Source organism: Bison bison, unplaced genomic scaffold, assembly GCF_000754665.1.
Source record: "Bison bison bison isolate TAMUID 2011002044 unplaced genomic scaffold, Bison_UMD1.0 scf7180017863702, whole genome shotgun sequence".
NCBI lineage: Eukaryota > Metazoa > Chordata > Mammalia > Artiodactyla > Bovidae > Bison > Bison bison.
In genome coordinates, this window is record NW_011494274.1 from 3724331 (window position 1) to 3736989 (window position 12659).

The following is a 12659-nucleotide window of genomic DNA, read 5'->3' on the forward strand; positions in this document are numbered from 1 at the left end:
TCTGCCCTGAACTCATCAGGCCATATGCTGTGCTTTGAACTGAGTTTATGCTTGGTATAATCTTTACTTAGTGTGAACGTTTATACATTTGCTGCAGAAGTATTAATGTTTTGGTTACAAGTTACTGTGGCAGAAACTACTGGGGTGTTAAGTAATATGCAGTATTTGTATCATTAGTTTCTAAAAATCCTAAAAGTCAGGATTCTGAAAGGCCTCTGGCTCCAGAGGTCCACTAAAGCAGCAGTCCCCAGCCTTTTGGCACAGGGGCTGGTTTTGTGGGAGACAGCATGACTGCAGGTGGGAGGTGCTGGTCTGGGGACGATTCTCATAAGGAGCGTGCTGCCGTGGTCCCTCACGTGTGTCGGATCCACGCTTCTATGAACATCGAATACCACCAGTGAGCTGGCAGGAGGCGAGCTCGGGGCAGCGTGAGTGAGGGGGAGCTGCTGGCACAGCAGGTGACGCTTCGTTTGCTTTCCTGCTGCTCACACCCTGCCGTGTGGCCCCTTCCAGCCTGTGGCCTGGGCTTGGGGACCCTTGCAGTAGGGATTATTAGTCTGTATTGGCCCAGGCAAGACAGCAGGGAAGCAGATGCAGAAAATGTTGTTATACAAGGGGAGGGATTTAACTAGGTACATTTTATCATCAGCTGTTTTTTTTTTTTTTAATTTTTGGCTGTGCTGGGTCTTCGTGGCCAGTGAGGGCTGTTCCCTAGTTGCAGTGCCTGGGCTTCTCATTGTGATGGCTTCTCTCGTCGCAGAGCACGGGCTCTAGAGCATGTGGCTTCAGTAGTTGTGGCTGGCGGGCTCTAGAGCGTGGGCTTGGTAGATGTGGCACATGGGCTTAGTTGCTCTGTAGTGTGTGGAATCATTATCCGGGACCAGGGATCAAACCATGTCCCCTGCATTGGCAGGCAGATTCTTAACCACTGGACCACTAGGAAGGTCCCTCATCGGCTATTTTTAAAAATGGTTTTTACACCATTTATAATATAATAGCACTGTTTTAATGATAGTGTTTATTTAAAAATTGTGACATTCTAAATGAAACAAATTGAAGGTGAATAAATTTTGACTAGACAAAGTGTTTTGCTTACAGTATATTCTTCTCTTCTCTTAAAGCAAAGTTCTCATATAGATGTGGTTCGTTTTCCATGTGTGGTTTATATAAATGAAGTTCGAGTCATACCCCCGGGAGTAAGAGCCCATAGCAACTTGCCTGACAATAGAGCATATGGGTGAGTCAGTTTTCTTTTTTAAAAGTGTTTTTGACTAAAGATGACCTAGAAACATACTTCCAAATGCAAAAATTTAAGGTAATATTTTGTAAGTAAAAAAAAACAAAAATAAAACTTTTTTCAGTTTTAGTTATGTTGCATTATAATTGACTTTTAAGTTTTCTATATAATCCATATATTACTATAAACTTGAAAAGAGTAATTATTTGACTTAAGTACTAGATTAAGTTTTTCTTTCTTCATTTCTTTTTTTTTTAATTGGTAGAAATAGGTTTATATTTTCCAAACTATTGTAGGGTGGCACAGTATAGTAGACAGAGTATTCTTAATGTGCTGTTTTCCTTGAAAATAAATGCGTCTGTAATATTGAGAAATATATCTTTTATTATGTTACATTTTTTATATTATAGTGTTAGTTTTCATGCCTTATTGGTGATCATTTTAGCCTGATACATGTGTCTTTTTGTAAATATGTAGCTTCACATTAGCCATTAGTTGTACTGAGCAAGTAGTTACTTGAGCATCATTTCTCCTTTTTAAGGTCTGTGGGAAATAAACCAAATGTAAGACATTGTTCCTAATGTGGAGTTGTTTTTTTTAGTTATTCTTTTTTTTGATTGTGCTGTGAGGCTTGCAGGATCTTAGTTCCTTGACCAGAGATTGAACCCAAGTCATGGCAGTAAAAGTTTCTTACCACTGGACTGCCAGGGAACTCCCTAATGTGTTGTTGTTGATAACTTTAACAACTGACATAAAACAGATGAATTTGATCTTTGTTATGATGTTAATAATCATCATCTTCTTCTGATTTTAATTACATGAATTGGAGATAAAAGCTAAATTTTAGTTATGGAAGCATGAATATGTATAATAAATGTATCAGTGGGTTCTTGGCTTATGGCCTAGGTATCAGTGCCACATTGTGACATGTCCATGCTCTGATAGCTCAGTTTCTATTACACTCGAGAGTTAAGCCAGCTACGTAGTAGTGGCTGGTACAGTACAGACGCAAAGTTAAGAGCTCATTTCTTCATAGTTGTGAAAAGTAGTTTGTTACTTGTAGAGTGGATATAAAATTCTTCAGGTCATTCAAAGGTAAAACATAAAAACAAAGCAATAAGAATGATCAATGTTTATATGACAGATCATTATAGTTAATTTTTTTGCCACGTGCAAGGGAATAAAAACTCCTGTTTTCCTGTGTTTCTTTCTACTTTGCCTTTGGAGTAATGATAGAGTATCCAGCAGACTTCTCTAATTGCACTGCTTTGGGGCAAGAAGGCTCTATTGTTACCTGCTGCTGTGTAACAAACCTCAGCAAATTTAGCAACTTAATCCCCCACTATTTCTGAGGGTCAGGAATTTGGGTGCTTCTTGATTGGCTCAGGTTCCCTCATGAGGTTATAACCAAGTTATAGGCCTCGGGTTGCAATCTCAGAAGATTTGACTGAGGCTGGGGAATTTTAGAAGCTCACTCACATGACTGTTGGCGGGAGATCTTCAGTTCTTTGCCAGGAGATCCTTTCTGTGGGTCGCTATGTCACAGCATGGGTTCTTCCAGGGTGAGTGATCCAAGAATGAGAGTGAGAGAGCATGCCCAAGAAGGAAGCCACAGGCACTGTGTTTTGTAACTTAATATCAGAAATAGCATATGTCACATACTTCAATATAACTGCTTGTACTATATTCTTTTGACTACATATTCTGCTGGTACAGTGTGAGAGGAAACTATACAGCGGGGTGAATATCAGGAAGGGGGAGTCTTTGGGGTCTATTTTGGAGGCTGGCTGTAATAGCAGGCAAAATGGATCTCTTGTCATTAGCTGCAGTGGGTAAGAGTGTTACATTTCCCCTCTTCTCTCTCTCCTTTTTCTTATCTGGGGATAAATGACTATTCATGTTTTAATAATTCCAAACATGAAACTGTTACCAGAAACAGTGTTATACACAATATGTTATAAACCATAAGATGAAGTACTAATTCATTAATACAAATGTATTGGTTTGGCCAAAACGTTCATTCATGTTTTTCCACTACATTTTATGGAAAAACCCGGAAGAACTTTTTGGCCGACCCAATAAGATACTGGGAAGCCTGGAATCTCAAGGTTGAAAGTTAATGTTAGAGGTTATATATTTGTGCAGCACACTTTATGATCATACTCTCATTACAAAACTCAGAACTGTGTAAGGTAAAATTAAAATCCTTACAATCCCTCTATTCTGAGAGAAGCTTAGCATTTTGATGTCCTATATCTTTAAATTTATATGTGAGCATTTGAGGGGGCTTCCCAGGTGATGTGAAACATTTGTGTGTATATGTATATTTTTTGGGGGGAGGATAGGTATATCTTATGTGAGATTAGGTTTTAGAGTCAACAGTTTTTCAGGTGAAAATCTTGTGAAGTCAGACTATGTGGATTCATTAAAGCACTTTTCAGCGACCAGGACGTGAGTCTTTGTTGCCTCCAGAGGAAATAATTTGCATTTCAACCCATTTTCCTCTCCTTTTGGAGGCCAGGGTCTGGTTATAAGCCGAAAGGTAGGAGGGGAGAGACTGGAGTTGTTGAGCACGTACAGTTGAATTAGGGTGAGATAAAGTGTATGATGCTGCTCTGACCCAGGCGCTCACTGTTCTGTGTATTCCTTTATTTCATTTAACGTTATGTCAGGAGTACTTCACAGCATTTAAATTTATTTGAAAATATGATTTCTAATGACTGCATAATCTTAACAAATCAGTGTACTGTCATTTATTTGGCTAGTTCCTAAAGTGGGGAGTGTTAGATGGTTTTTAGTTTTCAGATTTTTAGTATAATGAATCTCCTCTTGAAAAAAAAAAAACAAAACTGTAAATCAGTGTTTCCATAGAAACACTTTGTAATGAAAAGTATTTTTAGATTAAATGGTGTGAACATTTTCTCAGTCTCCTGAGTTGTATTGCCATATTGTGTTTTAGAATGGTTGTACCTGTTTGTATTTCTACCAGAAATACATAAGGGAATCTCTTCCATAGTACTTTGGGCATTACACTTTTTACCATTTAGATTTTTTGTGAATAAACAAAGCATGCATTGTCTAAAAACTGATTTTAGTTGAGGCAAAGGAATTTCAGCCAAGGGTATATAATAAGATTTCGTTCTAATGCAAATTAAATAGGCTTTAAACTTTACTAGATAAGTCTATAAAAAAAGATTTATGTAATTTAATGCTATACAAATTACAGTTTAGGCTTTAAGTCACAGTTTAGGGCTCTGATGCTCAAATTATTATAGTCCTGTATGAATATGGGTTAAGCTGAAATTAAATGGTAATTATTATTTACAACTTAACGTTAACTCCTGATTCTTTTTTGCTAATAAAATAATGATATAAAGAATAAAAAAACTATATAATTAATTAGCATTTTCCATTAAAATGCATAAAAAAATTTAAATGTCTGTGTGTTTTAAAATGGTCCAAGCAGCAGGCAAAAGATACTTGATGGCTAAAAACTTTTCAGTAATATTCAAAGTGAATAGTTGACTACTTGAGAATTGGATTGTGAATAAAATTACAGGAAATATTGCAGTTAACTCTGTGTTTTATTTAAATATTGGGAATATTTTATCTTAATTCTAGACTTGCTCTTACATTTGACTTTGTTTTTTCTTTTAATTTAGGAACTGGATATTGTAAAGGCTGATGTTTCACCTTTGTTTCATTCACAGGGAGACCTCACCGCATACATTTCAGTTAGACTTGTTCTTTAACAATGTCAGCAAGCCAAGTGCCCCGGTTTTCGATAGGCTGGGAAGGTATGTACTTACTGGGTAATCTCTCCAGACATTCATAAGTTAGTAAGCGAAACCTTTTTATTCTTTCGATAGGTTGGGAAGGTATGTACTTACTAGGTAATCTCTCCAGACACTCCTAAGTTAGTAAGCAAAACCTTTTTATTCTTTTGGTAGAAGAAAAGGCTATATATGATAGTAGATCCAAGAATTTGGTTTAATTTTAACAGTTGACAATATTAAGGAAATGTCATGCTCCTAAGAACAAGTTGTGTTTATTTATAAAATAAAACTTTAAATGGCGTGAAACATTAACCATCTTTTGTTTGATTTTTATTGGTGTATGCATTTCTTCTACATATCATATGATTTGGTAATAACCTTCTAATTTGGAAAATATTACTTTTTGATTCTTAAAAAAAAACCTCTATAAATGCATTGAGATTTTATCTGTGGTTTTTACGTCACACTGCTTCATAATTTAAAATTCCATAGCCACATGTTTGTAAAATGAGAATTTTGTTAATAGCTACCCCTACTTTGAATAATTTAATGCATACTGACTTGGTATTATTAACACTGGTTGTTTTGGTATCTGCAAATTAATTAACCATTAAATGGTTTTACTCATTTATAAAATAAAAAATTTTAAAGGCAGCTTAAAAATGGAGATTTTCCTGTCCCTGTCAGTAAATTTTTTAGACTTTGCTTATTCTTTTATTGATTCTCCATTCATTTATTATTAAATTACATTGATAATTTAACCTTTTTTTTTTAAATGAAGGGAGCCTAGGTAATCTGATGCAGCTAATTTTTAATATATAGGATTTTTTTTAAAGTTGGTACCTACCTGATAAAATAGGTGCTTTTTAAAAAAGTTTTAATCCCAGTATGCATTTTTTTTTTGAAGACTATAGGGCTGTGGATCTCTGATCTGGCTATGTGGTAGAATTGCATGGGGTGCTTTTAAACAAACCTTGACATCTACACTCACCTGAAAGCAATTGAACTAGAATCTGGGGGATTTGTTTTATACTTGATATCATTTTGTGGGGAGTAAATTAAACTCAAACTTTGTAGTTTATTAAAATAAAAATCTAGTGTTTGATTGAAATATTTGAATCTTCATAAACTGTGATGTTCAGTGTTTGAACCTGTGTATTTGTTCCTTCTCTTTTAACAGCCTGGAATATGATGAGAATACTTCCATCATCTTTAGACCCAACTCAAAGGTAATCGTGGAAGTCAGTTTTCAGCTTGTTACTACTATTGTTCTCACCTCCATTCAGAGGTTTTGATCCAGATAAACCCAGTGATGCAGAATGTTAGCTTATTTCGTTCGAGTTCTGCAGAATTTCATCATTTCTTGTCTGATTCCTTTGTATTCCAGAAACTGTTTTCAAACGGAGCAAAAACATTGTAATGCTATTATATACCTATGTAGCTCTTCATTCTAATTTCATACTTGGGTCAGGAAAAAGCCAGCATCTGCTTTTCCTTCTTTTCATTTAGGTGGGCGAATTTTGAAGATGGTGGTAAATTATTAAACACCATTATATCTTAATTAAGGTGTCTTTTTAAAAATTCGTATTTCATACTTCTTCCTTGCATATCAGAAATGTGTCTTTTTTCTTGATACCAATTGCCATTCTAAAAGCATCTAAAAGATCTGACTCATGAAAGAGCCAAATTCTAACTATAATGATGATCTAGTATGGGACTATTCAGCCTGCTCTTTGTTTTGGTGAAGGAGTACTTGATATTCTGCACGTTGTTTAGACTAAAAATCGTGTTCTCTATCTCTTTATCTTCTTTCTAGTGATTTTTCTGTTCAGAGTCTGTCAGTCCATGGGTATAATCTTTGAGCCTTACTTCTGGTCACTTTGCTGGAGTTTGCTAAGATGAGCAAGGAAAATAATAATTTCTTTCTCTAGAAGAGATCCCATTACCACTTATTATTTCATCTTTACCCAACATTATAGAGTGGGAGAAGAACTCAGAAGTCAGGGACTTTGGTTTCGGGGTTTTCCTGCTGACAGTCTCAGTTTCTTATTTGTTGTTAATATTTCTGTTGTTGGTAGATAAGCTCTGAAAAATGTAAAATTATTTTATAAGGAAATATTGAGAGTTAATGGCCTTGATAAAGTCTTTGATCTTTTTAGGATAAAGTGTCTTTGCAAAAATAATTTGTTTAATGCCTCTGGTTACCCTTACTTTTTAAGTACGGGGTGGGTACATAGAATATACCTGATTTGCATGTATGAGTTGGGCATTTATTAATAAAAAGAATGCCATATAATTTCATGGGCTTTATAATTCTTGAGACTGGACACAATTTGTACTTTTGTGTATCTTCATGACCCCTGTAACTATTTGGGTTTAATTTATTAATCGGCAGTAACTCCCTTCTAATTTCCTTTTTATTTCTCTTCTCTTGGTTAGGAATCTGGTTATGCTTTTTGAATAGAATTGACCTAAAGTATAGGACTGAGGAGATATAGTCTTGAGACGGTTTTAGATATGATAACTCTAGAGGGCCATGTAAAAGTTGTGCCTCTGGGTGAATTTCCACCAATATTGATCTTTACCTTTTCAGCATGCTTTTAGATATTAGTTGAACCCACAGAGTAATTTAATACCAGTTTACTTCTGACATATTAAAACATTAATTTGAAAGATGTCTCTTCCCCTGTCCCCGTCCCACCAAATCAGGTGAATACTGATGGTTTGGTGCTGAGAGGCTGGTACAACTGTCTGACGCTGGCAATATACGGATCAGTGGACAGAGTCCTAAGTCACGACAGAGATTCCCCTCCACCACCACCTCCTCCTCCACCGCCTCCCCAGCCACAGCCAAGTGTGAAAAGGAATCCAAAGCATGGTGAGAGTTTTAAAGTTGGTTTTATCAGTGAAACTTACTTTCATTACAGTGGGAAAGGTAACTCAAAGAACTCTTGTGTCTTTTGAACCTTGTTTAAGGCTTGACAAGTTATGTGTCAGTCTTCCATTGTTTCTTAGAAGAGTTTCTTTTTCTGTTGAAGTGGTTGCATTTTATTTTCTTCCTGTACTTTCCAAAAATGCTTTTTTAGTTGATATGAGGTTTTTTGTTCGTTTTTTTTTAAAATATATAAATGATAATAGAATACATGGTTATTTGTGATTTACTATGAAAATTGTCTGTCAAAGAATTAGAGAATGGGACTTCCTTGGTGGTCCAGTGGCTGAGACTCTGTGTGCCCAGTGCAGGGAACCTGGGTTGGATGCCTGGTCAGGGAATTAGATCCCACAAGCCGCAACTAAGAGTTCTCATGCTGCAACTAAAGATCCCACATGTCACAATTAAGGCCTGGTGAAGCCAAATAAATAGTATTATAAAAAAGAGAGGAAGAGGGGCCAGAGCTTCCTCTTTGTGGCTTGCTAGGACACAGTGAGAAGGCAGCTGTCTGCGCGCCGGGAAGAGCGCTCTCATGGAACCCGAGCATGCTGGTGTCAGGTGTCAGACTCCTTGGCCTTCAGAAGTACACGAAATGAACGTTTAGTGTATATTAAAAAAAAAAGAGGCAGTAAGTTTGGTATGTGTTAACGGCATTTCTTTTATCAGATTTCTTTATATGTCTAAATCTTAGCTAAAGGAGATTTTCCCCTTTTGGGAAAATAACAGCTCTAGGGACTTCCCTGGCAGTCCACTGATTAAGACTCTGCACTTTCAGTGTAGGTGGCGAGGGTTCAGTTTCTGATTGGGGAGGTAAGATCCCACATACAATGAAGCGTGGCTCCCAGAAAACACCCCCACAAACCCACCCACCCCCCTGAAACAAAACAAAGCATAAGCCTTCTGATAAACTTCAGGGACTTCCCTTATAGAAAGCAGGCAGTTAGGCTTATGTTTTCCAGGGTCTGTTTTCCTCATTTGGTATTACTCATTGTAATAAAGAGATTGAACTAGTGGAACTAAGGAAATTTGGGAATAAATTTTGAAATTACAGTTGAGGTCATAGGGAAAAATAGTTTGCTTTACAGTTAGCATTTTATGAGCACAAATAAAATGACCATTGTTTCTCTTAACCCTTATATGATACTGTTGTGTGAGGTCTTTGTCTCTGATGGCCAACACACTGTAGTTTAATCTTTTTTCTTGTATCTTATCTGCTAAGCACAGTTAATAATTTCACTTTTCTTTGTATCCTTTATTCTTCTGTGCTCATTTGTCTTTTTTTCTAGACTGTGAGCTTTTTGTGGGCAGAGAAGTATATTTTACTTGTATTTGTATCTTTGGTCTTTTTTGTAAATTTTATTTATATAAAACAAAAACAGTTTATCCATTTCACTCACCCCTACCCCCCACCCTCTGGAAACCACCACCCAGTCTCTTTGTATCTATGAGCTTGTTATTGGTGTTCTTTTTAAACTTACTTTTTTTAGATTGCACATTTAGGAGAGATCATATGGTATTTGGCTTTCTCTGATTTATTTCACAGAGCATAATGCCCTTGAGGTCCATGTTGTTGCAGATGGGAAGATTTCTTTCTTTTTTTGGTGGCTGAATAGTATTCCGTTGTATTAATATGTGTATGGAATAACACATACACACCTTCCACATTGTCTTTAGTCTGTCATCTGTTGATAGATGTTTACCTTGTTTCTTGGCTACTGTACGTAATGCTGCAGTGGACATGGGAGTGCATATAACTTTTCAAATTAACGTTTTTATTTTCTAGGGTAAATACTCAGAAATGGAATTGCTGGATCATTATGTTGGTTCTACTTTTAATTTTTTGAGGAACCTTCATACTGTTTTCCTCTTATTAGCGGCACCAGTTTACCTTCTCACCAACAGTACATGAAGATTTCCTTTTCTCCACATTTTCACCAACAGTTGTTATTTCTAGTCTTTTGGTAATAGCCACTCCCTGTGGCTTAGTGGTAAAAGAATCCACCTGCCAAGCAGGAGATGTGGGTTTGATCCCTGGATTGGGAAGATCCCCTGGTGAAGAAAATGGCAACCCACTCCAATATCTGTGCCTAGGAAATCCCATGGACAGAAGAGTCTGGTGGGCTATAGTACATGGCGTAGCAAAGGGTTGGACACAACTTAGAGACTAAAAAAGCAACAAATTCTGACAGGTGTGAAGTGATATCTCATTGTGGTTTTGATTTGTGTTTCCATGTTAATTAATGATGTTGAGCATCGTTCCATGTACCTTTTGTTTGTTCTAATAGGTTTTTGATGGAGTCTTCCTTCAGTCATATCCGACTCTTGTGACTCCATGGACTGTGCCTGCCAGACTCCTCTGTCCATGGGATTCTCCAGGCAAGAATACTAGAGTAGGTTGCCATTTCCTTCTCTAGGGAATCTTCCCGACCCAGGGATCGAACCTGTGTCTCCTACATTGGCAGGTGAATTCTTTACCATGGAGCCACCTGGGAAATCCAATGGAATCTGTAGGGTTTTCTGTATATTATACACGTTTTCCCTGCTCTCTGAAAGTGTGTTCCTGTGAAACCATTTGTAAGCCAGAATGATATAAAGTGAAGAAACAATTACCTTAGGATACATCTTGCTACTGGATGTACAAAGTCAATTGAGATAGAGCACAGATGCTCACAGACATAATTCAAAGCTGTGGTGGCTTAATGCTGAGATGCTAAGTGTAGTTGCTGGGGAAGGAGCTTGGTGGTGCCACTCTGACTTTTTTTGGGTTATGTTCCCTCTATAACAGCTCACTGCAAAGTTTATTTGGTTAGTGAAAACAGGTGCTAACATGAAGTTTTTGTAAATGTAAAGTGGTGTAAAGTGAACTTCTAAAAAGCAGGTCACAGAGAGAGTTGGACGCGACTGAACTACCAAGAGCACACACATGGTGTGGTACAGTCCCTCGGTACCTGCTTTGTTGGGAGTGTTTATCTTAAATTGATTTCAGTTTTGTCAAATTATTTTACTGCGTCTGTTGAGATGATCGTATGACTTTATCCTTCATTTTGTTAACACATTGACTAATGTGCAGATGCTAAACCTCCTTTGTGTCCCTGGAGTAAATCCCACAGGATCATGGTGTATTATCCTTTTAGTGTATTGTAGAATTCTGCTTGCTGATAGTTTATTAAGGATATTTGCATGTATGTTCATCAGGGATATTGACCTGTACCTTTCTCTTTTATTTTTAACTTATTTATTTTTAATTGGAGAATGTAACTTTCTTTTTTGAGCTTCTCAGTGATAAAGAATCTGCTTGGGAAGCAGGAGACACAGGTTTGATCATTAGGTCGGGAAGATCCCCTGGAGAAGGAACTGGTAACCTGCTCCAGTATTTCTTGCCTGGAAAATGACATGGACAGAGAAGCGTGGTGGGCCACAGTTCATGAGGTTGCACAGAGTCAGACACAACTGAGCAACTGAGCACACCGACACAACTCTGTTTCCTTGAGACATCCTTGTATAGTTTTGGTATTAGAGTCATGCTGGCCTTGCAAATGAGTTTTAGAAAGCTTTGAGAAGAATTGGTATTAATTCTTCCTTAAACATTTGGTAGAATTCATCAGTAAAGCCATATGGTTCGGACTTTTGTTTTGGGGAGGTTTTAGATTCGTGATTCAATCTCCTTATAGTAATTGGTCTGTTCAGATATTTTGTTTAATCATGATTCAGTCTTGGTAGGTTGTATGTTTCTAGGGTTGTATCCATTTCTTCTAGGTTGTCTAACTTGTTGGTGTATAATTGTTCATAGTAGGTTCTTATGATCCTTTGTATTTCAGTGGTATCAGTTGTAATATCTCCTCTTTCATTTTTGATTTTGCTTGAGTTCTCTCTTTTTTTTCCTCAGTGAGTCTAGCTAAATGTGTACTAATGTTATCTTTCCTAAGCTTGTAGTTTCATTGATATTTTCTATTGTCTTTAGTCTTATCGAAGTGTAGTCAACTGACTTGTCAGAGACAAATACCATATGATATCACTTATATCTGGAATGAAACCATGACACAAAGGAACCTGTCTACCAAGCAGAAACATACTCCCAGATTCAGAGAGCAGCTTTATGGTTGCCAAGTGGGGAAGCAGGGGTGGGGAGGAATGGAGTGAGAGTTTAGGGTTAGATACAAACTATTACATATAGAATGGATAAACAGTAAGGTTCTGCTGTATAGCACAAAGAATTACATTCTGTATGAGATAAACCATAATGGGAAAGAATATAAAAAAGAATGTGTATAACTGAGTCACTTTGCTGTACAGCAAAATTAACATGGCATTGTTAATCAGCTATACATCAAATAAAGAGAAGTGGAAAAAAATTTACTGACTTTTAAAGAAAATTTTACTGGAGTATAATTTCTATTTACAGTGTTGTGTTAGTTCCAGATATACAGCAAAGTGAATCAGTTATACGTATCTCCACTCTTTTTTATATTCTTCTCCCATACAGGTTGATACAGAGAACTGAGTAGAGTTCCCTGTACTATGATAGGTCCTCATTAGTTACCTATTTTATATTTACTAGTGTGTATGTGTCAATCTCAGTCTCCCAGTGTATCCCCACTCCTTTCCCTCCAGTAGCTATAAGCCATTTCCTCCAGTAGCCATAAGTTTGTTTTCTACATATGTAACTTTCTGTTCTATAAATAAGTTCATTTGTATAATTTGTTTTAGATCCCAC

General features: G+C 36.8%; 1 protein-coding gene across 2 annotated transcripts in view; it reads left to right on the forward strand.

The window, feature by feature from the left end:
- KIAA1429 (KIAA1429 ortholog) overlaps window positions 1-12659 on the forward strand; it is a 64281-nt gene that overhangs the window by 12465 nt on the left and 39157 nt on the right. For both annotated transcript variants that reach the window (XM_010833498.1, XM_010833499.1), the window contains exons 2-5: window positions 1122-1237; window positions 4948-5034; window positions 6194-6242; window positions 7723-7891. In XM_010833498.1, coding sequence (XP_010831800.1) covers window positions 1122-1237; window positions 4948-5034; window positions 6194-6242; window positions 7723-7891 — 421 coding nt within the window. The remainder of the gene's footprint in view (window positions 1-1121; window positions 1238-4947; window positions 5035-6193; window positions 6243-7722; window positions 7892-12659) is intronic.